The sequence below is a fragment of the Pongo abelii genome, chromosome 13, assembly GCF_028885655.2.
Source record: "Pongo abelii isolate AG06213 chromosome 13, NHGRI_mPonAbe1-v2.0_pri, whole genome shotgun sequence".
In the NCBI taxonomy this organism is placed as follows: domain Eukaryota; kingdom Metazoa; phylum Chordata; class Mammalia; order Primates; family Hominidae; genus Pongo; species Pongo abelii.
In genome coordinates this window covers 90,042,082-90,069,305 of record NC_071998.2, presented here as the reverse complement: position 1 = coordinate 90,069,305, position 27,224 = coordinate 90,042,082, and the positions used below count along the sequence as shown (strand labels likewise).

General features: G+C 44.5%; 1 protein-coding gene across 3 annotated transcripts in view; it reads right to left on the bottom strand.

The window, feature by feature from the left end:
* COL15A1 (collagen type XV alpha 1 chain) overlaps positions 1-27,224 on the bottom strand; it is a 127,325-nt gene that overhangs the window by 37,978 nt on the left and 62,123 nt on the right. For 2 of the 3 annotated variants that reach the window (XM_002820027.6, XM_024252595.3), the window contains exons 10-16: positions 17,822-17,971; positions 17,266-17,409; positions 12,939-12,992; positions 11,229-11,288; positions 9,926-10,018; positions 8,384-8,509; positions 7,417-7,479 (exon numbers count right to left, since the gene is read on the bottom strand). In XM_002820027.6, the coding sequence (XP_002820073.4) occupies positions 7,417-7,479; positions 8,384-8,509; positions 9,926-10,018; positions 11,229-11,288; positions 12,939-12,992; positions 17,266-17,409; positions 17,822-17,971 (690 nt within the window). The remainder of the gene's footprint in view (positions 1-7,416; positions 7,480-8,383; positions 8,510-9,925; positions 10,019-11,228; positions 11,289-12,938; positions 12,993-17,265; positions 17,410-17,821; positions 17,972-27,224) is intronic. The other variant, XM_024252596.3, reaches the window with a different exon arrangement.

Sequence of the window (27,224 nt, the reverse complement as noted above, 5' to 3'; positions counted from 1 at the left end):
TCCTGCCAAGAAGAAAATATGGGTACCTTAATTTTAGAAAAACAAGAGTTGTTTATCGGGCCAAAGACATAGGGCAGAGCCCCAGATGACTAGGAAACTCTGTGAGGTCCAAGGGCAACCTACACGCGGAAGATCAGCTGCTGAGGTACCCTGCCTGATGGCACATCTTATTCCTTCCATCCCCTTCCTGAACCCTGCATGTCTCAGAAGGGGCTACTGCCCACCTCCCAACAGTCTGCACCAACAGAGGCAGAAAACAGACTCAGGCAGGATCCCAATTTCACAAGTAAACACACAAGAAAGAAACAAACATCTGAGGCAAGGCAATACTTTGAGAAACAACTAAGTCAACTACAGAATTTACATCCAAGGAAATGGAGTTAAGAAAACAATCCAATCAAGACATTGAGTATAAGACATACGTTCTCACAGAGAAAAGGGAGGATAACATAGCCATGAAACAAAGACACGCTATTATGAAATAAAAACAGTGGTTATGATAAAGAACCAATTAGAGATCTTGGAAATTATAAATAAAAACCTGTCGAAATGCAGAACTCTGCAGAAGGACTGCATAACAGAATAGACACACCTGAAGAGAGAATTAATACAGAGATCAGGCTACAGAATTCTCCCAGAGGGCAACACAAGAGGGTAAAAAGACCTAGACAGAATGACAAAGTAGTAAGAGAGATAGAAGCCACAATCAGAAGTTCCAACATCGGTTTAATTGGAGTGGCAGAGGAGAGAACAAAGAGAAAGAAGGAATGCAGTGTTTAAATTTTCTGAAAAAAACACAGAAGTCTCCAGATTAAAAGGCACCCCCCCCCCAAAAAAAGTCCATAGAGTACCAAGAAGGATAAATGAAAGAATACATTTAAAAAATAATTCACATTGGCCAGGCGCGGTGGCTCAGGCCTGTAATCCCAGCACTTTGGGAGGCTGAGGTGGGCAGATCACAAGGTCAGGAGTTTGAGACCAGCCTGGCCAGCATGGTGAAACCCCGTCTCTACTAAAAATACAAAAGTTAGCTGGGTGTGGTGGTGTGCATCTGTAATCCCAGCTACTCAGGAGGCTGAGGCAGGAGAATTGTTTGAACCCAGGAGGAGGTTGCAGTGAGCCAAGATCGCACCACTGTGTGACTCCGTCCCAAAAAATAATAATAATAAATAAATAAAAATAAATTAAAAAATAAAAATAAATAAAAACAATAATCCACATTTAGTAACAATGCAGAGGAATGTTTAAACACCAAGAATAAAGAAAAATAAATCCCCAAATTTGCCAAAGAGAAAAATCAGATGACCTCCAATAGAGTGAGAACCAGAGTGTTGGCAACACCGGATGTGGGAAGATGATGGTGATCATCTTCAAATCATCAAGGGCAAATGACTTTCAACCCAGAATTCTATACTCAACCAAATAAGAAAATAAGAACATTTTAAAAAATCCAGGGTCTCAGAAAGTTTGCCATCTACAGACAGTCTGTGAAAATATGACTGGAGGACCTACTCTAACAAAAATAATTAAAGAGGAAATAGGACACAGGAGGCGATGAAAACTATATTCATATATTACTTTTATAATTAAAATTTAATTTTAAGTTTAATAAATGCTTGAAGTAGAGTTGTTCTGTCCCTCACCTACCAGCCCTAAGGCACTTCCACAAAGTCCTATGGCTCTGCCAGGGCACAGAAAACCAGGGACTAAAGCAATTTGCAGGTTCCTTCCAGCTCTGAATCTTTGGGACTCTAGTTGAGTATGAGCCTAAGCAAAGCTCTCAGGATAGATGAGAAAGATGAGGCCATGACGTGTCCGCAAAACTGCCTGCACACAATAGGCAACCACCATGCAACCATCTCCCCCTTTCTCCTTCACAGACTCGAGCCCATGCCGTTTGCTTGGTAGCTGTGATAACCTTCCTCATGGAACTGGCTGCTCCCATGGGTGAGGTTCATGGGTTTGCTAGGTGAGGGTTTCCACCTGATGCTGGAGGAAGACAAATGCCTCTCATCTGGGGGCATGCGTGGGGCATGGGAAAGGTCCCATCTCTTGCAGTGTTTTCCTATTGGGACACACTACCCAGTTCTTGGCCTAGGAATGGGGATCACAGGGGCTGAGGGTGGTCTGGACTCCCAGGTGAGGCACCAGGCTCTGGAGGCAGGCTCTGAGGCTGGAGTGGCAAGGAATTTCTGCAAGCGAAGCCCTCCATAAGGTCTCCAGGGGCAGCTTCATGGAAAGTTGGTGCCTCTGTGGCAAAGGAGCCAGCAGGGACACTCCAGCCATTCTGGGGAGGTGGGAGGAGAAGGTGTGCTCGGTGAAGGAAGTGACAGTGACTAGGCTCTGTCACCTCCCTGCTGGCCAGCCTCACCAGGGAGAAACTAAGCGTGACCTTCCACCTGCAGTGGAAACATGACTCCAATAACTGGATGCCCATTTTACTGCCTAACCCAGAGGCTACAGTTGCTATGTCTGCTTCTCTTGGGTATGATTGGCTTGTTGCTGGCTGCCCATTGCAATCTGTCTTCAATGAAAGTGCCAGTCTTGTGCTTCTTTTCAGTAACAAGTCAAACTACCATCAGGATTGTTGTGAAACAGAAACTAAAGTAGCCTCCCTCTAAAAACCTTGTAGCTGCGTGTCCGACTGATCTTGTTACAGAAAATTATGTCCATAAAGTGAAAAACTGAATTGTTTCAGTTGCCTTCCTCATTCCTTTCCAATCAAGAGGACATCTTATAGAGTTTCAAAGGAAGTTTTAGAAGATATCATGGGCCTTGGTTTATGGTCTTAGATGATTTCATCCAGCTTAGACATGGTAAAAAGAGAGTATTCAAATCCATTCCATTGACTCACAGATAAGATGGCCATCAGCTTGGAACATGAGTAGATTAACTTGTGGGTAGAAGAGTCCACCTTACTGGAACTTATGTGAACAGGCAGGGTGAAAAAGAGGAGCTCCAATGAACAGGCAGAGGGAAGGCTCCTATTCCCAAAATGGTGATGTTGGAGTTGTACATTATTTCTTAGTGAGAGAATTTTTGTGCAGTGACGGCATGCATGCAATCTTGGAATTCCAAATAGCAGAGCTGCAAGTATGGTTTTAAAAGTGATGAAATATGAAGGTATCAGTTCACTAATGGAAACATTGCAAAGGAATGAGGTACAATAGTGCCGTATGTTACAACATCGTGGTTTAGAATTGATTCAAAATGTTGGCTTACTGTGGTGAATTGGATTTTCTAAGGACATTATTCAATTTCAGCACACAGGAACCTCAAAGAATCTAATGGAGATGAGAATTCTTTTTGCTTGTGTGGCTTCTGAGACAGCACATCTTACTGCCTTGTGGATGTCTGTTGGTTTTCCTTCTGCTGTTTGTAATACTGATAACCAGTTTCTTTTCTGTTACAATTGACTATGGTCTACTTGACTTTCTTTTTTTTTTGAGATGGAGTTTTGCTCTTGTTGCCCAGGCTGGAGTGCAATGGCACGATCTCGGCTCACTGCAACCCCAGCCTCCCGGGTTCAGGTGATTCTCCTGCCTCAGCCTCCCGAGTAGCTAGGATTACAGGTGCCTGCCACCACGTCCAGCTAATTTTTTGTATTTTTAGTAGAGATGGGGTTTCGCCATGTTGACCAGGCTGGTCTCAAACTCCTGACCTCAGGTGATCCACCCACCTTGGCTTACTGAAGTGCTGGGATTACAGGTGTGAGCCACTGTACTCAGCCATCTATTTGATTTTATGGAGGCCTATAATCCAGATGTTGAACCAAACACTTCTGATGATGAAAGAAGATATAAAATAGGAAATTAGGCAACTATTTCAGTGTTTCATTTAAACAGGTTATTAGAAGGTCTAAACCCATTACTGCATCCCAGGCAAAAGCAGCTTACTTCTCTATTCTTTCTTATACAAGGTTTAGAGAATTGTTCAAAGACCAATTGGGATTGCTTGGAGAAAGGGAAGGTGATGATGATTTAATTGTATTTCTCTTACATCAACAGAAAAGACAGAAGCTGATTTTACAATGACAGTTTGGCAGCTCAGTGAAATTACTCAAAGGCAATTACTGGCAATTCAGCATTCCTCAGTAATTCTGGACACTGAAGAAAATTTCCAAGCACAAACTCTTTCTTGCCCGGGTGTCCCAGTACCTTTTGAGACTGCAGAATAACATGAATGACTTAGATTCTGAAAGTAGAAAATCAACAACAACTGTTAATACTAGGTGTGTTCCGAAGAACTGAATGGCAGAATCTGCAGTGCAAAAGCAGAAAGGAATGATTTTTCAGAGATCCATCTTCTCCAGCAAGTTCTTCTGCATTCTTTCTAGAAACATTCTACTGCTGAGAAAGCAGGCTACTCCTCACCTATTCCTTCTTGGGCTAAAGATCTTAAGAGTTAGTTGCTCATCTTGATTTGGGAAAAATAAAGTAAGGAATATTTCTATCATCGAACTCAGCATAGAATAATCTATTTGATAAATTCTTTTTGAGGTATCATTTAAAAAATATTCTAATTTGTGTAATTTCAATAGGTTTTTTGGGGAACAGATGGTGTTTGGTTACGTAAGTTCTTTAGTGGTGATTTCTGAGATTTTGGTGCACCCATCACCTGAGCAGTGTATACTGTATCCAATCTGTACTCTTTTATCCCTCACCCCCTCCCACCCTTCCCCCAAGTCTGTTGTATCAATCTTTTTTTAATTTTTTTTGGAGATGGAGTCTCACCCTGTCACCCAGGCTGAAGTGCAGTGGCGCGTTCTCGGCTCACTGCAACCTCTGGCTCCTGGGTTCAAGCAATTCTCCCGCCTCAGCCTCCCAAGTAGCTGGGATTACAGGTGTGTGCTACCACGCCTGGCTAATTTTTGTATTTTTAGTAGAGATGAAGTTCCACTATGCTGGTCAGGCTGGTCTCGAACTCCTGACCTCATGATCCGCCCATCTCAGCCTCCCAAAGTGCTGGGATTAGAGGTGTGAGCCACCGCACCCAGCCTGTTATATCATTCTTATGCCTTTGTGTCCTCATAGTGTCCTCATAGCTTAGCTCATACTTAAGATATTTGATGAATTCGTAATGAGCATCATATTTTGATCTCAATCTCATATTTTATAATAATTATTATTATATAAAAAACATTTTTTTTCCAGCTAAATAACCTGAACCTTATTCTTTGTAGGGAAAACTCCACTTTAGATAACTGCCTAGATTGGTCTATGTGCTGTGCTAAAGAGAAAGGAGGCTGATTTCACCACAGCAAATGGAAAGACTTCCCTATAAGTGGATCTATCCAACGGTGGAAGGCACTGCCTGGGCAGGAGATGAGTTCCTTGTCACTGGAGGTATGCAAGTTGAAGGACAGATATTGTTGATGGGGAGTCAAAGATCAAATCAATCATTGGATCTTATGATCTATTGCAGCCCTGAAGCTGTTCATTTCCTTTAGCACATTTTTTGTTATTTTACATACTGAATATGCACCTTGGTTTATTGGGGGCTTTTTTGGTTTTGTTTTGTTTTTAAGGTAAATATCATGTACAAGGTTTCCTGCCAGCTCTCCAGATGCAAATTTTCAAGTTCTTCCAAGTCTGCTTTTACTTGATCAGAAAACCTCATATGTGCACAGTGCAACAAATTGAGATGCATAGCAAATTTCAGAAACAAATGTGATTGATCTCCAACATTCACCCTAGGCAAGCCTTTTGCTCCTTGCACTGCTGATTCTTCAAGCAGCTGCAGAGTGCGTGTGCAAGGGTGTTTTGTATGCAGTTGTGGGTGTGGGTATCTTTAAGTTCGAGACAGAGTATGGGAGGGGTGTGTGTGGGTGGGTGGGGGGAAGCCTGGAAAAAGAACAGGTAAGAAGAGTGTAGGTCTGTGGTGCTTCCTGCAAAATTTAATTTCTGTGAAACTGTTGGTACATGTAAAATGAGTTCTATAAAGCTTGACAATTGTATCTTTTTCTGAGAAATAAGCTTTCCACGAAAATTGAGTTATGGCTCCAATTAAAGTAAACATACTCCAGAGCTGACGGAAACTAGAAATTCAGTTCAGTGATGATGGTGGTGTCTACAGAGTCAGCATTTTCCACGTTTTTATCCATAAGAGGTTCACAGAAGGCCCCACTTCCGATCCCAGCTAAGATCTCTCTTCTTCCTCTAGACCCCAGTAAAACCCACTGATCGCATCCCTAGCACAGGGCTCACCTTGTCTTTATTGCCTTCCTTTGACAGACATGGCTTATCTCATCAAGCTGGGAACACTGCAGAGGCAGGAACCACCCCCTACACATAAACACCCCAGGTTTCACCAGCACAGGCTTGCAGACAGGAGGCAGGACCAGCTTACAGACAGAGAATGAAGAGGATGAAGGCAGGCCAAACTCTGGGAAAAAGTAGACTAATGGTGTCTGAAGGAAGTTTCACTCATGCATCAAACACTAATAGAGGCCTGTGCTAGGTTCTAAGGAGAGAGAGGCAGTACTACATGCTCTGTGTCAGGGTGGGGGTGAGGAGCAGACAGGTAAGCTAACACCTTTAGTGTCACTGGCTAGGGAGGTTGTCAGTAGCATGGGAACTTCCTATGATGCTCATAGAAAGGGGAGGAAGGACGGGTGCTTTCTACTCATAATGAGTCAGGGAGAGCTCCCCAGAGGATGTATCTGAACTGGGTCTTCGAGGATGAGAAAAGGAAAAGGACATCCCAAACAGGGAGAAAACCATGTGCACAGGCCAGGAGGCCAGAAGGGAAGAGCGTGCCCAGAGCATTTGGGCAGAACCAGCCCACTGGCCAAGAGGCCGTGTGAGGAGTTGGAGGATGTGCTAGAGAGGCAGCTCGTGCGAATCAGGGATGGCCAGATGTCTGCACAGAGCTAGGGTGTGTCCTGCAGGCAGTGGAGCCCTTGATCTTTTCTCAGTAGCCAGGGCAGGGGCTGATGAGAGCCTGCTACAGGAAGGTGAACTGGGCAGGAGGCTGGAGGGTGGGTGGAGAGAACGGGACAGCAACGGGGAGCCCAAGGCCACCGTGCAAGTGAGAAAAGCTGAGTCCAGCTCAGTGGGGAGAAAAAGTGAGAGATGTGGAGGTCAGACTGGGCCATCTTGGCACTGACCAATCATAGCAGGAAAGGGAGGGAAGGAGGAGTTAGAGAAGATTCCATTTCTGGCTCCAGGTGACCAGGTAGATGGCAACACCATTCACTGAAGCAAGGGGCAGGCAAGAGTGGGCAGGGAAGGTGCTGAGTTCAGGCTTGGGCATGATGAGTCCCATGATGGGGACATCCAGCAGAAGTGGCCAGCAGGGGATTTCAGGAGGCCAAGGGGCCAGTCACATAAGAGGCAAGGTCAGGCTTAGGGGTCAGAGAGAGTAGTGTGGGCCTGGTGGCTCCCATGTGGTGGGACCCTCCCGTGTTCCCCGTACCTTCTCCCCTTTCATTCCGGGAAGGCCGGTGGCTCCATCAACTCCAGGCTGTCCCTCAGGGCCCTGGGGAACATCAGTAACAATCAACCCACAACATTTCTGCTAAGAATCACATACACACGCTTGCTAGAAAAGGAGGGCAGGGTTGGGAGGCAGGTGAGGCTGGTGGGCCCAGGGCCTCACGTCAGGTGCAAGGTAGGAACCTAGTCCTTGGCCCAGGCTGGGTCACTGCTGACTGTGCACATGTGGCTAACTGTCCTTCACTCTCTGAATTACATTTCCTCCTCTATGGGGAAGTTAGAGACAGGGTTGGACCAGATGGTCTCCAAGGGTCTCCTATGCCGGGCCCAGCCCTGATGGCCTATGATTCCAAGATCCTTTATGTATCTGTGTCTCCTGTATAGACACTTCTTGACTTACAGTGGGGCTACATCTGATAAACCAATTGTAAGTTGAAAATATCTTAAGTCCAAAATGCATTTAATACACTTAATCTACTGAACATCATAGCTTAGCTTAGCCTAACTTAAACATACTCAGAACACTTCCATTAGCCTATAGTTGGGCAAAGTCATCAAACACAAAGCCTATTTTATAATAAAGTGTTGAAAGTGAAAACAGAATGGCTGTATGGGTACTCAAGGTAAAGTCTCTACTGAATGTGCATCACTTTGCACCACTGTAAAGTCAAAAACATCTTAAGCGGAACCATTTGTAAGTGGGGGACCATCTGTACTGACTATGATAAAGCAGCAAAACAGTATGTAGGATGATGTTTTTCTTGGCTGCTGCTTCTTTCAAATCTCAGCAATGATTCAGATGAGGAGGATTTCTGTTTACAAACAGCTAGCTGTTCTCTCCCCATTGCGAACCTTGGACAGTGCTGGGTTTTGCAATCTGTACACCCCTCCCCAGCTAAAGGAAGCCCCACAGCCGCAGAGATGGGGAGAAGACTTTAGTTGCTCACCGGGGGCCCGGGTTCACCAGCAGGTCCATCCTCTCCAGGAGATCCAGGGGGTCCCATGAAAACATCAGTTCCTGGTTTTCCTGGAATCCCAGGTAAGCCAGGTGGCCCTGGGGGTCCTGGAGGACCCTAAAAACACAGAGACTCTGTTAGAAACAGTGGGGGAATACCGAATGAGATACTGAATATGTGCTTCACACAATCTCAAATTCTTACAATAATCCTACATGTAGGGTTTGGTGTTAACACTTAGCAGATGGGGAAACTAAGGCTCAATGAGACCATGCGACTCAAGGGCTCTCAGACACACAGCTAATTAGTAGGAGAACTGGGATTCGAATCTCGGTCTTTCTGAGCCCATCATATCGTGTTTTCTCCCAAAAGGCTGAATACAAGAAAGACCCAATTAGTTGGAATTCTGAGAGGTGCTCTGGTAAACTTAGTTTTCTGATTAACAGTGAGGTCAGTCAGGGCGGATCACAAGGTCAGGAGATCAAGACCATCCTGGCTAACACGGTGAAACCCTGTCTCTACTAAAAATACAAAAAATTAGCTGGGCGTGGTGGCGGGCACCTGTAGTCCCAGCTACTTGTGAGGCTGAGGCCCGAGAATGGTGTAAGTAAACCCGGGAGGTGGAGCTTGCAGTGAGCCGAGACCGCGCCACTGCACTCCAGCCTGGGCGACAGAGCAAGACTCCATCTCAAAAAAAAGAGAAAAAAAAAAAAACTGCTTGTGTTGTAGCCTTGTTTTTAAAACTCTTTCTGAAGTGCACTAGTGTTTTTAGCCCATTGCTGGGTTGGCTGATCCCACCAGGCTGGGAGATTCATTTGGCTCCCATTCCATTTAACCACGGAGTCCAGAACCCTTCTAGCCCTGGCCATGAGGAGTGGGCAGAGGAGCAGCAAAGTGGAGCTTTCAACCAGGGATTCAGCACAGGCGCTCTTGGACAGAGGCACCAGGGGCAACTGGAGAAGGTAGAAGCTCCCCAGGGGGCAATTTCAGAAAGGACTGGTGGAGCCCCAGCCTTGGCAGGAGGCCAGGGGAGCAAGAGGCACCAAAGAGAAAGAGTAGTCTGGAGAGGGAGGCAGGAAGGGAATGCGTAAGGGAAGGAGATTTCAGGAAGGTTCTGGAAGCTGAAGTAGAATAGCCACCCAGAGACAAGGCCAGCAGGTCTCTTTAATGAATAGGGTGAGAGGAGGGGGAGGGAGGATCGAAAGCCAGTTGGCAGAAGTGAAGGGCACTGGGCATACCTGCTGCAGGGCAGCCTGCTCAAGAAGCCCACCAGGGAAAGGAAGAAGGTGGGGCGAGGAGGTCCTGAAGATAAATGTAGGCTCGTACTCACTTACAATGCAACTGATCAAAGTAGACAATTTCAAACATATATACAAGCACAGGGAAAAGTGGAATGAACCCCCATGAGCTTACTGCCAGCAACCCCAGCAGCGGCCAATCCAGTTTCATCTGTCCCCCGCCCCCATGTCCCTCCCTCTGCGGTTATTTTGAAGGCAGTCCCAGACACCAGGTCATGTCCTCCTTCACACTCACTCTCAGCAGCTCCTCACTGCCCACCAGGTCACCAGAGCCAGAGCCGACATCCAAGCCCCAGCCCAGGCCAGAGCCCTCTGCCTCTGCTCCTGCCTGGAGAGAGAAGAAATTGCCACAACTTGCATTTAACTGCCAGACTACAAGGACAGCCACGTCACTGAAAGTTTTCTCCAAAATGGGGAAATTTTTCCTATACCTGTAACCCGAAAACTTCTGCTCCCCATTTTCTCTCTGACTTTTCTCCCACTCCCCTCTACAGCTACCCTTCTCCCTTGCTGCCTCCCAGCTGTGCAGCCCACTCATGTCCTCAGCCTCCTTTCCTGCCTTTCAATTCCCGGACTCATCCTTCAAGGCCCGGTTCCGTAGTGTCCTCCTCCATGAAGCCCTCCCTACCCCATTTCCAGGCAGAATTCTTCTCTCCCTCTTCAGTGCTCCCACTAGCCTCTGTCAAGGTCTCAGTGAGATGCTAGGACCATCTGACTTGAAGCTTAGTTGTGCGTGTGTCCGTCGGCTCCTCTAAACTAGGGCTCAAGAGCCAGCCCAAACCTGAGACACACTGGGTGCCCAGAGTCCAGCAGGAAGCCTAGCACCCAGAGAGCCCTCCGTGCATACTTGAATGGCATCAAATGTATCCGAAGAACAAGGGGAATCTTCAAAACATCTTTCTGGCACTTAACTCCTGAAGACAGGAACCAGGCAGGGCCTAATTCATTCATTGAACGTGTGTGTACTGAGCACCCCTGAGAGGCACCAAGAAAAGCTGGGTTTGGGGGTTACAGCTGTGTTTAGGAAAGTCACAGTGGTGGGCACACGTGTGTGGGGGAAGGGAAGTGGTGATATGGAGGCGGAGAGACCAGTTAGGAGGCTAGTGCCATTGCCCAAGAGAGGAGGAGGAGGCACTGCACAGCTAGACTCAGGGGGACTTGGGGACACACTGGGCAGGGCTGGGGAAGGCAGAGGACCACTTAAGGATGTTTCTCTCTTGGTGACCACATAGATGGGGTGCCATTCCCAGAGATGGGGAACCCAGGAGGAGAAGCAGGTCTGGGGCATGGGTAATGAGTCCAGCTTGGGAAGTGCTGAGTTCAAAGAACTTCTGGGACGCTCAAGGTGCAGGATTTAAACTGGATAGAAATCAATTCTGCTACTGCACACTGCAGAGTCCTAGCAGAGGCAGAAAGCCCTGGGGTCTGACTGCAAGATACTTTGGGAGCCAAAAAGGAGAGTCCTCAGCTTGTGGCTGTTTTGGCTGCATCCCTGGTCTTACACCTGTGTGTGTGACAAGCCTAGATGGGAACCTCACCGTGGGTCCAACAGGCCCAGAAGGTTCAGGAGGGCCAGGAAGCTCCTCCCCAGCATCACCCTAAAGAGAACAAAACGGTCAGTGAAGTGCTGGAACCCTGTTCCTACCATCTCCCCACCTTTCTGTAGAAATCGTGCTCATCTTTAAAATCAGGATCACACAGGAATGAAAAATGGCATTGTCCTTTGCAGAGACAGCTTAAGGGAATGCCTTGTCCCACCCCAGGGCTCAGAAGCCCTTTGTTTCTGTGCCATACTTGGAGGGCATGGGCTGTGGTGGAAGGAGCTGACCAGTATAAGCACGCATCACACACACCCTCCCTTCTTCCAGGATTTATCCCCACCCTCCGATCTGGGCCCCGCTAGAGCACCAGTGCTCAGTGCTCAGGCCCAATATGGACTCCTCTGAAGCCTGCCCTGCCCACCTGCTCCTCTCACCAGGGCCTGTGACCTTTACAGGAACATCATTGCTCACAGTCTGCCCCTCTGGGACCGTGTGCCCCTCAAGGGCAGGCACAGTGCCTGAATCACCTCCAGGTCCCAGCACCTGGCACAAGGCTGGTGCCCCAGAAAATGCTTTCCGAATGACAGAAGCACACATTTGGAAAGGAGGCAGATGAAAGAAAATGACAGAGTGGCATCCCAGGAGGTTTTGGCTGTCAAAAAGGGCCCAGAGAAGTGGCTTCTCTGACAAATAAGGTGACAGGATGGCCAGATCCACCAAAAGGAGAGTGGAAATGTCCACAGTAAGGTCCCCAAATCTGTGTGCCTCCTGCTGCACCCCAGAGCCCTGCTGGCATCTGAAGTCCATTGAGGTGGCCAGAGGCAGAGAGAAGTCAGGACACCTCCCTCCCCAGCCCTGGCCCTCCCTTCCCCACACCCCGGTGGGCACTCAGGAGGCCCCAGGACAGGAGCATCATCTGCTGCAAGGAACGGCCTCTGTGCAGCCCGGAGGGAGGTGAGGCAGGCAGAGGACCAGGGTCACGGTGGAGATGAGAAGGCTCCCAGAGGCGGCCAAGCTCCTGCCTATGGCCAGAGCAGGCTCCCTGGGCAGGATCTCTTGACTGGGGTCACTGTGGACACATCCCCCCCGGGAACAGCTTATCACCAGTAGGTGTTTTGGTAAGAGGAATTTGTTATTCCTGCGGTGACTGACACCATCTAAAGCACTTCTATAAACATCCCCTCATGTCATCCCACACCACAGGGTCATCATCACCACCTCCATTTTACAGGCGGAGAAACTGGAGCAAAGAAATAGTGAAGAAGTTTCAGGAGATCCCACAGCTACAAAAAGGCAAATCCAGGCCTGTGGTCCTCAGAAGCTCTTTTCTGCCCAACATTTTCCCAGGAAGAAAATCAGGGGCAGAGCCCAGAGCTCAGACACAGAAGTGAAGAAAACTGGTTGCAGATGTGTGGCAGAGCCAGGTGTGGAATCATAGGACCCTTTGATACTCGACAGAGAAGCAAAGGCCCATGGAGGTCAAGGGACTTGGCCACGGTCACCAGGTGGTGAGAAGAGACTCAGTCAGAACTGCCCGGTGCCCTTTTCGTGATTCTCCCAGACCTACAAGTCCGTTTCTTTTGGGCTTAGCCCTCTTGCTGCTTCTGCAATCCCCTTGATCAGAGTGGACTAAATCAAACCTAAATAACATGTTCAGGACACTTGATCAGGAGCCAAAGTGTTCCCCAGGATGGTCACAGCACAAACCTTTTCTCCTTTGGGCCCAGCCTGTCCTTTCATTCCCACATGTTCTCTTTGAGCCTAAAACAAGAAGATTTGGTTAAAACGTGGCCACAACATATTTGGGACATGGGGCTGCTGAGTTCCGATGACATTCCCTGGTCCTGGTCAGTGAGCTGGGCATGAGCTAGGGCTTGTACCGGGCTGAAGTCAGTGAGCCCCATGAAGAGAGATGCTGCCTGATCACTGCAGCGTCCCCTGCACCAGCAGATAATAGGCTCTCAGTACCTATTTGCCAAATGACTAGTGGGAAGAGCCTGGCATTTGGAGTCACCCACACCTGACAATCAGTCTTCTCTCTCACTTGTGTTCCACAACACAGATTTTTAAATATATTACTTCATTTCCAGGGCAACATTCTCCATATATTTGCTAAGATCTATTAGTCAGTCCTTAGAAATGTAATGACATCATTGTGACCAGTGTGGGCTTTGCTAATCAACTTCTGGCTCCCGTCTGAAGACAGTGGTTGTAAACAGTGCAGAAAACCAAAGCACCAAAAAGTCCAGAGACAAAGGCTCTCACTCCTACTGGACCCCTAGGAGCAAAGCTCTAATCCTTTCTGGGCCTCATCTGCAAAATAATTCTAGACAGCTAATTTACTGAGCATGTACTATGTGCTGGGTCATGTTTTCCATGTATAAACTCATTTTATCCTCACAAATCAAGAGGTAGGTTCTATGATTATGATTCCCATTTTATGCATGAGTCAACTGAGACAGAGAGAAGTGAAGAAAACTGGCCACAGATATGTGGCAGAGCTAGGCAAGCTATACTGCCACAGTGACTCTGAGATTCAAACTGACCTAGAGTCACCACGGCAGTATAGCTTGCCTGGCTCTGTCACATATCTGCCAATACTGATCCTAGAGGCTGGGCCAATACTGATCCTAGAGGACGGGTGCAGCGGCTCACGCCTGTAATCCCAGCACTTTGGGAGGCTGGGGCAGGTGAATCATCTGAGGTCAGGAGTTCAAGACCAGCATGGCCAACGTGGTGAAATCCTGTCTCTACTAAAAACAAACAAACAAGCAAACAAAAAAATTAGCCGGGTGGTAGCGGCACATGCCTGTCTGTAATCCCAGCTACTCTGCAGGCTGAGGCAGGAGAATCGCTTGAGCCTAAGAGGCGGAGGTTGCAGTAAGCCGAGATCACACCACTGCACTCTAGTCTGGGCAAGAGAGTGAGGCCCTGTCTCAAGGAAACAAAGACAAAAACAAAAAAACTGATCCTAGAGATATCCCAGGGTGGGTGCCTTCTTGACAATCTTGTGCTTTTAGACTCTGCTCAGGAATCGGGGCATTCATCTGAGTTCGTTGCAGATCCCTAACGTTGGGACTTAGCAGGAATCTGTCTTCATCAGACATCAACCATGTCTCCGTTTCTCTCTCTCTTTCTCTCTCTCATTCTATCTCTAACTCTCTCTGTGTCTGTCTGTCTCTCTCTCTCTCCCTTCTCAGAGCTTTAAAAAATCTATCGTAAAAATTGTAAGCCATCATAGTGGAAAATGTATTAAACCACAATGTATTAAAAACCTAACAACCTTCCACAGTTCCACCATTTTGAGGCAACAGCTGCCAACATTTACAGAGGGTATTTCCTTCTAGTGTTTTTGCATGTGTGTATTTTTAAATAGTTAACCACACAATATACTCAGGTTTACAACCAGCTTCTTTCACTTAACATTATATGCTAAGCATTTCCCCCATCATTAAATATTTCTAACAAGTATAATTTTATTAGCTACATAATGTTCCATTGTTTGAATATACTTTAATTCAATTAATCTTCTATTGTTGGCTAATTAAATTTGCCCAATTTTTCTCTATTATGGACAACACCGAGATTAGCATCCTTGTAAACAAAGCCTTTTTTTAAAAAAAAACGACAACAACAAAGGCTATCAGACTATCTCCACTAGAATCAATTCCTAGAAGAAAAGTTTCTGGGTCAGCAATATGCACTCTTATGATTGTTAATACATGTGGACAAAGAGCTTCCCAGGAGCAGTAACCCTCACACTCCCATGAACACAGCCAGCCTTACCAGACCGACTTCTCAAAGCTGAAAACGCAAAGGGTCTAAGGAAGAAACTGACCCAGCTTCTTCAACAGATTAACAGCAAAAGGGAAAAAGAAGGCGGGAGACAATTAGAGATTAAGAGACACTTAAGAGACGTATCAACCAAATGCAATGTGCAGACCTTGTTTGGATTCAGATTCAAACAAACTAACTGGAAAGAGGTATTTTAAAACAAAATAACCAGGGCATTAGATAATATGAAGGAACCACTGCTAATTTTGTTAGATGCATTGTGATACTGTGGCTATGACCAAAACAAAGGTACCAGATCACTCTATCAGCCGTACACATTGAATTATTTACCAGTTAAATAAATGATAGGATGTTTGGGGTTGATTTTTGAATACTCCAGTATTCCCCTTCCCTCCAAAAAAGATGGTGGTAGGAGGTGGAACAGATGAAGCAAGAATGTCAGTGTTGATAATTATCCAAACTGAGCAATGGGTATGTGGGGGTTAATTATACTATTCTAAGCTCCTTTGTGACATTTTTAGGTTTTCAATAATAAAAAGTTGAAAAGAGAAAGAAAAAGGAGAACCGGCTCTATCTGTGCCTGATGTGGCATCACTAGGGAGATTTGAACTTGGTGCTTTGTGTATACCTTGGGGTGAGGTGCAGAAGAGCAGGGGGACATTGTTTAGGAAGTCACAGTGTGTGAGCGGGTCAATCCAGAGCTGGCTGCCCACTAGGATGTTCTGCAAGCCCAAAGCCCCAGCCCCAGTGTCTCAGTTACTTGGTTTAGCACTGGACTCAGACACCCGCATTGTTTCAAGCTTCCCAGCTATCTCTAATGTGTGACCAGAGTTAAAAACCAGAGTTGTTGTTCACCTTTTTCCTTTTATAGATGATGACAAGGAGGCCCAGGGCCTACCACAAGTCAGCGGCATCTCTGGAAGCAGAACCTCGAACTCCTGGCCCCCAGTCCAGGATCTTCCCACCACACCACACTCTCACGGATGAGGACTTCAGCTGGGTGAAGCTCGAGAGCTCCAGCTCTGCAGGCCAGCATGCAGGTTCAAATCCCAGCTCCACCTCTTAGAGGCAGGCAGCAGTGGCAGGTGACTTTACCTCTCCACATCTTATCTCCCATTCACCTTATACTGGAGAGGAGTGTGGTGAAGGGAATCAGATAAACTTGGAGCACAGAGTGATTAATCAATGTCAGTTCAGATGGCTTATTTCCTGCCCCTTGATTGTGAATTTGTTGGGGACAGGAGTGAGGTCACATTCATCTCTATTTACAAGTGTCCTGACTGAGAGCCTAGAGCCGCTATGTGTCCAGTCAATGAGTGAATCAACAAATGAATGCAAGACAACTCTAAAGAGACAGGAAGCAGCGTGATAACCGCTAGAGGAGGCCCCGGAACAAGGGGCATTCAGGACCTCAGGGGGCTCTCCTGATCCCCCGTCCCACAGCCCCTCCCCTCACAGGTCAGTCCTGCCGCACCGTGGCCAATGGGCCACATGACTGTAGCTTGAGTGGTGGCTTTCAAAGTGTGCACAACCAAGTGGTGTTTGGGGAACTGACGAGCCTGTGCTGGTCACCAAGGAGATAGTTTCCTTTAAAAATGTGTTCACATTGGAAGAGCAGTCCCTCTTCACACAAGCCCAAGCTGAGGGCCAGGTCTGGGTTTCCTATTTCTAAGAGACACAGTTATAGTCCTTAAGTGGTGACAACACCAGGTGTGTGTACAGAGCTCTGTAAACATTCTCCAACCTGTATTCTCTGACTTGGCCTTGCAGCCACTCATTTTCACAGATGAGGAAACGGAGGGCCAAAGAAATCAACGGATTTGCTTAAGGTCACACAGTTGCAGCCAAGAGTCATAAAACTCATGTTGGCAGGGACTTGGAGGTCACCCCCCAACACACACACAGCACTGATGCTCTCATCCCCTCTACAGACCTGCCACATCTTACTGTCAGCTTTGTCCCCAGAAGAGCACTGACTGTTAGATCTCATTTCAATCCAAAGATCAGTATGGGACACAAAGCTAGGTCCCCTTGATTTTAATCTCTTGCTTTTTCTCTACGAGCTGGAGTTTCCTCAAGTGTTCCCCAGGTTAAAGCTCCTCAAATGCCCAAATTTGCAAACCAACGTGAAAACCTACCTCTGAGAAAGCTGGGGGCCAGCCCCTCGCACAACTCTGGCCTTTCTTTCTCTCCCCTGTAAGGTCTGCCAAGTCAAATCTTACAGCTCTATGCCACTTACTGGAGTGACCCATCTTTCAGGAGCCACTGTGGGCAGGGGCAGCGGTGGCCCATCAGGGGGAGGGCTGCCGGACTCTTCACCCCCAGCTGTGATGAGGGGCTCCTCTGTTGTGGCTGCTGCCAAGTCTTCTTCATCACCAGGACCCTGAAAACAAAACCAGCATTAAGGCACCACCTCACCTCGCTCATGAGGCTGCTGGGGAGTTGTGGTAACAGTCGTTTCTGTGGTGCCAGCCCAGTTTCAAAGCACGTTCTTACCTATGACCATCGTTACCCCCAGCACACCCCTTCTGAAATATGCATCTCTTCTAAGCCTCAGTGCCAACTGTGGACCACTCATCTCTGAGTAAATTCTTGGGCAAGGCTAGGAGGGAGCAGGGCTGTGGCCTCTGTTACACTCCGGCATTGTGTCCTGCCTCCCTCCAGCAGCTGCCCACCCAGACATGTGCTCATAACCAAGCTACAGGTGCCCCTGCCAAGGCCAAGAATGGCTGTTGTCGCATGATGCAGACCTGTCTCTCCCCTGTGAACCAGAGAGGACACCAGACGACACTTACAGAAGTGACTGCCTGCTCAGGGGCCATGGTGGCTGTGAGGGGAGCCAGGTCATCTGTGGGGACCCCACTGGCTTCCTCATCCTCAAAAGTACTGAGGGACACTTCGGTTGCAGCTGCAGCTGTTGTTAAACTGTCTTCACTGCTTGGACCCTGAAATGAAATTGGCATGAGGAGCTGTGCCCCTTTGCCCATGCCCCTGGTTCAGTGGGTGTGAGGCTGGGCGGTGGAAAGCGCTGGAGCCTCAGATAACTGGAGGCTCCATGATTCCCTTTCCTTCGCTCCTCCAGGACCACACCTTCACCTGGAGCTCCAGCATTAGAACATACCTTTCAGGGCATCCTCCCACCCACCCCAGAGTCCCCTCTAGCACATCTCTGCCAAGCGCTTCTCTGGCCTTAGCTTTGTGAAAGGAAAATAAATCTCAGGATCCCCAAATCAATAAGCCAAAGGGAAAAAAAAATCAAGCTGGGAACTACTTAGGGCAAACCTGTCTCCCATTCTAGCCCTTAAAAAGATAGCTGCTAAGATAAAAAAGCTACATACCTCCCTAATAATTTGTCCATAAGGAAATTCCTTGCAGACAAAGGACAGACAGAACTCAAAGTCACCCCTCTGCTCACTGAGATAAATGCATATCCGATTGCTTTGGAAAGGCTAATCAGAAACTCAAAAGAATGCAACCTCTTGTCTCTTATCTACCTATGACATGGAAGCCCCCTCCCCACTTTGAGTTGTCCTGCCTTTCCGGACAGCACAAATGTACACCTTATATATATTGATTGATGTCTCATGTCTCCCTAAAATGCATAAAACCAAGCTGTGCTCCAACCACCATGGGCACATGTTGTCAGGATCTCCTGAGGCTGTGTCACGGGCGTGTCCTTAACCTTTGCAAAATAAATTTCCTAACTTTCCTGAGACCTGTCTCAGATATTTGGGGTTCACATTTTGGCAACCAAGAAGGGATTCTGAGTGGAGGTGCCGCTGACCTTTGACAAATCTCGTAGTGGTGCTTGATACCAGCTTGAGCTTTCTTTATGGTTCAAACCAATAGGACAATTTGCCGAGGCCTAGGAGCCTCCCCTCCAGAGAATCCCTGATCTCCCAAAATTTGGTCAAGATCTAAAGTTTATTTTGCTGTACAATTCTTTTTTTTGGAGTCTTACTTGCTTCCAACAAGTAATGCAAGTTTTCTTGCTTCTAGGATGATGGAAAGACGAAACTCCTTTCTGGAGTTTGAGCTCATTTCTAACAGGGAAGGCAAGTTTAAATTCTTTCCTGCTTCTAGGATGGTAGAGAGCAATCTTCCGCGTAAGACCTATCTCTAGTAAGTAGCTGAATTGGGGTTTTGTCTTGGCTGAAGTTAAGATTAACAACCAGCTGTTCTTAATTTCTCCTTACTATTAAAGTGCTCAGTAATCATGTTGTTAGGGTTTTTTTGATTGTTGTTCTGGTCTTTCTCCCATCAGATTTGACCAGCTCTACCTGACTTGGTCAAATCTGAATGAGAATTCTAAATTATGGGTAACAAGGCCTCTCTGAATTGGCTAAAATTTCTCACAGCTACAAGAGAGGGGGAAAAAAAACACAACATGCATGTTTGCTATCTTTGCTTCCTGTCTTAAAAAATTTTTTTCTTTCGTTTACTTTTCTTCCGCCCTATACCTCCTTCTCCCTTCACTATCTTTAGTACCAACAAAAACCTAGAAGAGGCTTCTAATCACTCAAACCCCTTAAAGTATTCAGAACAAAGGCACCACCCGCCCCTTTTTGGGGAGTTCCATTTTCTTTGTGGAGTTTCAAGAGTCACGAGCAGATTCTTCTTAGGTCTAAAGCTCTGCTCTCCTGTGTTGTAAGACCTGACCTCTTTGGCTTTTGGGGGTACCAGAGATTACCTTATACTGGGAGAGGATTTGACCTTGGGGTGTAAAATGGTGGATGAGAGTACAAAGTTAGAGGTGGCTGAGGACAATTTACAGGAAGTGGTCTTAGCTGTTTTTTTTTTTTTTTTCTCCTAGGAAGTTATTGTTTAGGACCCTAATTCTAGTTCAGAGGTACATTCTAAAGGGTGTCTTCTCCATTGCCTTTCCTCCTGAAATTAATCTCGATTGGCTAGTGTGAGCATTTTGCATGAGGAACTGAACTATTGTTTTCACAGATAAATGGGAGAATGAGTTTCCTCAGCTTCAAAGAGAAAGGGCATTTTGCTCCTCCCAGCTGAAAGGTGCCCCTGGGTGACTGGAGGCCAAGTGGGAGTGTCTGGGGGGTTGACCCCCTCATGACATGCAGCAACCCTACAGGGAACCCCCAACAAAATTAGTTTAAAAAGCCTCATTCAGGAAGGGCATATAGGAGCTGGTCACTCTGCATTTTGATTTTGAGCCCTCTTGGAGGTGCTAGAACTACACAGACAGAAACTGAGACACGTAAGAGGGTGGAAATGGCTCAGTGGTGACACACTGTAGAGTCTCACCCACAACCAGCACACTTTGACACACTCCACTAAAATCCTAGGTCACAGCTCAGTTCATCCCTTAAAATAAAAAATAAATAAATAAAAAAGGCTGGGCACGGTGGTTCATGCCTGTAATCTCAGCACTTTGGGAGGGATCATGAAGTCAGGAGTTCGAGACCAGCCTGGCCAATATGGTGAAACCCTGTCTCTACTAAAAATACAAAAAAAACTAGCCAGGCGTGGTGGCATGCACCGGTAGTCCCAGCTACTCAAGAGGCTGAGGCAGGAGAATCACTTGAACCCAGGAGGTGGAGGTTGCAGTGAGCCGAGATTGTACCACTGCACTCCAGCCTGGGCAATAGAGGGAGACTCTGTCTCAAAAAAAAAAAAAAAAAAAAAAAAAAAAAGTGGGAAACAAACAATCTAAGAATAAGGAAAAACAAGGAGAATGACCCTCTTTCAGGCACTCTGTTGGTTTTATGGTGCCTCTTCTTGCAAGTGTTTTTGTAAAATGGACATATATGGCATTTTCATGCACAATTACAGCAAGAAAAATTCAGAGCCCAAAAGTCGATCTGCAACTATGAAGTTCCTAAGTTCTCTATCTCTCTGCTTTCTTCTCTGCCTCTGCCTGCTTTAAGTCTGATGTTACATTTCTCCTGAGATAAAATCCACTGTTTGCATCCAGACATTTATTTTCGTTATTGTTTCTGCAGGACAATGCGTTTGTATTAATATTTCATGGCTAGAGTTCTGAAGTAAAAGCTATAGGATTTTTGGTTGTATGAGTGTGTATGTGTGTGTTTATGTGTACATACACATATTTTGCTGTGTTTTTCGCTACAAGGTATGACATTGGCTTAAAGAGTACTCATAAATTAAATAATAAACCCAAATGCTTTTCAAGTTCACATGACTTAAGTCTTTAATAAGCTAGCTTTAAAATTACTGGTAAAGCAATATTAGAAATGTCTTAAGAATTTCCAGCATACATTTTTGTTTGCATTTATTGATCAAGTAATTTCATACTCATCCCTGCCAAATACTATAAGGTGTAAAAATTTGGCATAAGGGTTACAAAACTATAAACTCAGCCCAAAACAGGATAACCTTTGCTTGTGTACTGTCTGATAAATAAGACAAGAACATTAGTTTAATGAAAATAGCTAAATCTTCATTTAGTAAAACAACCATATATTTAATCTTAAGGTTCTACTTAGGTAAACTCCTGAAATTCACAGGCTATAAAATGGTTGGCAGGGAAATAACTTTAAATAATGACTATTGCAGTTTTCATAAATACAGTAATCTAGGTACAGTATTAAAAATAATTAGGTAAATGTAATGGCATAAATACTTATAGACAAATATGTCATAATTTCGAATCTAAAGTTAAATTAAATAATAGATATTTCATTAGTTGGGTATTTTCCAATTTAAAAATATATTGTAAGGAAACATTCTTTCTAAAAAAAGTGTGTTTTTTTTAAAAGGTGAATAATTTTTGTCTCATTCAAAGCTTATTTAAAGGTTATGTATAAAACAAGGTGAAGGGAATCAGGAAATGAGAGAGATGGAAAGGAAGTTATAGAAATAAAGAGGTAATTTTGGTAAGAAAGCTTAAAGAAAAATAATTTTATACAAGAAAGGATCTTTTATGGTAAATTTTGTCCTAGAATAAAATGACTGTTTTTTTTTAAGAAAGACGGATGCTCAGGAAAACTAGAAAGTCCAAGCATGTCAGAAATGGTCTGTTTACATCATAATAAGAAGACTGATGAAAAAAAAAACTTTCATATGAGCAAGTTGTCTATAATTAAGGGAAATTATTTAAAATGGTCTTTCCAGAGACTGGGTTTTAATTTTTAAAAAAACCACTTATACACTAAAGAATTGGTTTGAACCACAAAATTTTCTTAAGGTATTGCTTTACTCTTAATAAATTACAAGGCATTATAAAGTTTTTTACACAAAGTTCGACTTTTATTGCATCTTGCTCTTTTCTGTTTTCTCTCGCCTTTTAAAAGGCCTGAAATAATAACTAATCTTCAACTCATTTTCAGCTCCTGTAAGATTTTTTTCCCTCTGGTTCTAAATGTTGTGGCCTGACACTAAAAAAATGTTTTATCTTAGAGATCTAAAAGGAATATTTTCTTCCAATATAATATTACCCATAGAGAACAGCAGTCGCACTGCAGAAGGTCTTTTCTTTTGCCTTTGGGTAACTGGCCTAATAATCAGATCTTGCACTTTATCTAAATAATTCCTATGTCATTATTACTAAGTTTTAGTTTGTTTAGAAAAGACTCAGATTAACAAACAGAATATTTTTTTAATTAAGGTTATTACATTCATATAACTTTCCGTGAAGGGAGCCAAAGGCCCATGGGACCTGACCAACTCAGCATTCCACCGGAGGCTATATGATTGAACAGCAAACTGTTTATCGTGAATGCAGGATATGAGCAAACTCACAAGTGTTCCTGCCGACAGAAGGTTTGCTGGAGGCAATCACTCCCTGGTGCCGAGGTTATCTACTGCAACATTTAGAGCCTGTTGTTTGAGGAATGCAGTCTTGCAAGCCTACTCTGGACTGAGCAGCTGACCCCTTCTTCCACTCCCCTTCTCACTGTCTCTTTTGCCTAATAAATATGGAGGGCTGTGTAAAGCTCAGGGCCCTTGTCCACTAGAGGCAAGTTTCCCTTGACCCCTTCTTCCAAATATACTCTTTTGTCTCTTGTCTTTTATTCCCACATTTGCCCCCATTTGTTCAGTCCACCAGGGATCATGGCAGGTTACATAGTAGCACCCAGAACAGTGACAGAATCAGGTTCTCTACATTTCTGTATGTGCTTTTAAAGTACCTGTGCCATTAAGTTACAGGGGTTTGATTCCTGGGTCTAAGAAGGACACCAAGTCCTGCTAAATCTTAAACACTGACAGCAGTTAAAGCCTCACCTACAGATCCTGTAGAAGGTGTCAACCAAAATAGACTGTGTTCGTGAGACATAGGGCCAAAGATTAAAGCTATTCAACTCCTCAAGGTCCAAAGACTATTGTGGAAGAAGTGGGCACATGAGATTATAAGGGCAGATTTTGAGAGATAAAATAAGTTTAGTTTCTCTATAAATTAACCATTAATGTCAAAGGCATGCTGATGCAAGACCAGCATATTGGCCCCTGTGTCAGATTAACAAGGTTTTCTTGGAGCATTAACCCACTCCTTAATAAAGGTTATAAAGGTTATAAAAAGGCTTATGGAAATTATATCTTATGGTCAAGATGATTAAAATTTTATAGATTGTTTAAAAATTTTTGAAAAACAAATTTAATTGGCCGCCTGTTGTTTCTATTAGGGCTAATTGTTTGAGAAATCAATCTCCTCAATCAAAGAATAAATATTTTTGCCTCTTTTTTTGAAATCTTTGAGGTATCACTTTGGCTAAATGAATGACTTATTTTACAATGACCCGTGATCCTATTTTGTGATATCAAGCGTTTTATACTTTTTATATTTGACAAACTTTCCAAAGTCAAATTTGAACTTAGGTCCCATTAATTTTTTGATTTTCAGAACCAAGAAAACTTTTCTTCTGAGCTATTATTCCCCTGAAGTCCAAAAGAGACATATTTGGCTTATTTGATACAATAAAATCATACAGGAAGTATTTTCAAATATGAAACAGTGTTTAACCTTCTTTGGATTATATTTACATAAATGTGTTATTAGTATGTGCTCAGAACTGTATGAAATTTCTGTGATTCTGATATGTTTTAGCATATTTTATCAGTAGTAATTATTATGTAAAATTGCTGTATGCCACAGAAGTAACCAAGTTTCCTTGTCAATTGTGTCTTTAACTATGACTGTTTTAACACTTTTGTCAACTACAGTTGTTTTGCTTTTATCCCTTTCAAAAGGTGGTTTTATAATCGGCATAGGACTCTGATAGGTGCTCTTCAATGCAAGTTTTGAAGATTGTAATGCTAGAATAGAAAAAAAACTTCCAAGGCTCCCATGAAGAGCTGAAATGTTCATGAATAACATGCAGAACAGGAGTTAACTGTGGACTTTTAGAAGACTGAAAATCCTTTTATAACTTTTTGCTTAAAACATTGCTGATCCTTTTTCTGTTTGTTTATCAGAGCCAAGAAAACTTTTCTTTTGAGCTATTTACAGCTTTTAACAATTGAGTAGCCAGGCTCAGTGGCTCATGCACTTTGGGAGGGTGAGGCAGGTGGATCATCTGAGGTCAGGAGTTTGAGACCAGCCTGACCAACATGGTGAAACCCCATCTCTACTAAAAATACAAAAATTAGCCAGGGGTGGTGGCACATGCCTGTAATCCCAGCTACTTGGGAGGCTGAGCCATGAGAATCGCTTGAACCCAGGAGGCGGAGGTTGCAGTGAGCCGAGATCATGCCACTGCACTTCAGCCTGGGAGACAAGAGAGAAACTCAGCCTCAAAAAAAATGAGTAAAATATACTCATATAAACAAAATTTGGAGCATATTTCTACCTGATCTCTCCAAAAATTTGGTAATTAGTTGTGAGTATTCTCAACTTATAATATAGTTATTTGTGTAAGTGTGATAACAATCTGTTTTCTTTTGTAACAGAGCACAACTGGAGACACTGGTTATTTTACCATGGTTTTGACTGGAATGGCATGCTATCAGATACAGACTCCTTTAAGGAACCAAAGTTGATTTATAGAGCCAATAAAAGCCCCTTGGGAAAGCTGGCCTCATACCTTGTCTACACAATCTCTGTACAGGTTCCTGACCTGTGGTAAGTAAAGAATGTCACTTTCTGAGAGGTCCAGGAGCTCCAAGTTTTCTTGAGACCTCAAGGTGAGGCCTTCACCCAATTAATACAGGTATTTGCAGGCATGGGCTGTCCTTAAGGCATTAAAGTCAAATCTGAGATTCTTTATGGAATAAAGCTCCACCAAAGTCAATTAAAAAAAAAAGAGGAGCCTATATGGCAAATAACTATTCTTGCTGACTTTATGCAAACACTCAGGCCAAGTATAATAAGACTAAAACTTAATTTGCAAATGAAATTGTCCTATGATTTTTCTTTAGTGAAAATGGGACTGGAAGAGAAAATTTATGTTTTAAAATAAACTATAGAACACCTGTTGTTAGATTTTGGTCTTGCCTAATGTTTTTCAATTTTTATTACTGTCTACAGTTTGGACTGAATTCTAAAATTTGTACTGGCTACAAGTCTCCAAAATAATGTTTTCAAAATTTTTTCTTCTTCTTTTCCATTTTTTCCCCATTTTTGAAATCACTAAAATTAAGCCATGCTTTCTTAAAACCCTGCAAACTGAAGCTAGACAACTTAAACTTCAGAGGAAAATAACAGCAACCTATTTACAGAATAAGCCACTTTCATACCTGCCTACTGATGTATGGACTTCAGAGTAATATGACCTATATCAATTTTCCAGGATTGTTCTTTTTTTATTTGTTGTTTTTCTCCCTTCCTTCCCCTATTTTCTCTTGTAGGGCATGAGACTTCACAGCCTGCTAAAAATGAACTTTCCTAATAACATGGGACCTACCTATCTAGGAATAAACCCTCCTAGCCATGAGAAATCAACTAAACCTGAGACTAGAGACTCATTTTCTTTAAAATGCTTTATCTGAAAGATTTTGAAAAGAAAAGGGGGAAATGTGAAAGGAAAATAAATCTCCGGACCCCAAAATCACTAAGCCAAAGGGAAAAATGAAAATGGAAATTGCTTAGGGCAAAACTGCCTCCCATTCTATTCCTTTAAAAGATATCTACTAAGATAAGAAAGGTAAATACCTCCCTCACAATTTGTCCTTAAGGAAATTCCTTATAGACAAAGGACAGACAGAACTCAAAGTCATCCCTCTGCTCACTGAGATAAATGCATATCCGATTGCTTCCTTTGGAAAGGCTAATCAGAAACTTGAAAGAATGCAAGTGTTTGTCTCTTATCTACCTATGACATGGAAGCCCCCTCCCCACTTTGAGTTGTCCTGCCTTTCTGGACCGAACCAATGTCCACCTTACATATATTGATTGATGTTTCATGTCTCCCTAAATTGCATAAAACCAAGCTGTGCCCCAACCACCTTGGGCACATGTTGTCAGGACCTCCTGAGGCTGCGTCACGGGTGCATCCTTAACCCTGGCAAAATAAACTTCCAAAATTGACTGAGACTTGTTTCAAATACTCTTTGCTTTACAGCTTATACACCTCCAGTAACTAGGATCTTACCACCTCTACAGACAGCCCTTCTATTTTCAGACAACCCTGCTGGTCAAATTCTAGTTTCTATTAAGCTAGGACTTGGTAGAACCTGATCCCTGGCTTTCCCACTCTGTCATAAGTGCCTAGACATTAAAGAAAGGGGAGGACAGGGAAACGGAGGGGAGGCGGAGAAGAAGAGGAGAAGAAAGGAAAGGGCAACTGGAAGAGGAAGGAGAAGGAGACGGCCACTTTGTTCACTGAAAGAATCCATATAACTGCCCAGTGGCCTGAGGCACCATCAGTGCATGTCCCCCACCTCCACCCCCCCCACACACTGCAAGGTCTCCCGGCATGGATGCTAAAAGGCTGAAGGCTGCCTGACCAGCACAGACAGACCAGGGGCACAAGTGTGTGCAATGACATCAAAGGCCAGCATTCTTGATCTGTGATGTCCTGATGACCCCAGCCATTCACTCACTCAGCAGATACTCATTCAGTGCCTATCATTGGTCAGGAATGAGGTATGTCAATGAACAAAATACTGTATCTATAATCTCTGCTCTAGCGGAGCTTACATTCTGGTAGGGAGCCAGACATGAACTATTTGCCAAGTTTATTATCAACTACAATGATGATGAGGCCTTCTGAGGACAAGAATGGGGAGATTTCACAGTCTGGAATGACATCTTCTTGAGGAACTCCTTGAGCTGAACTC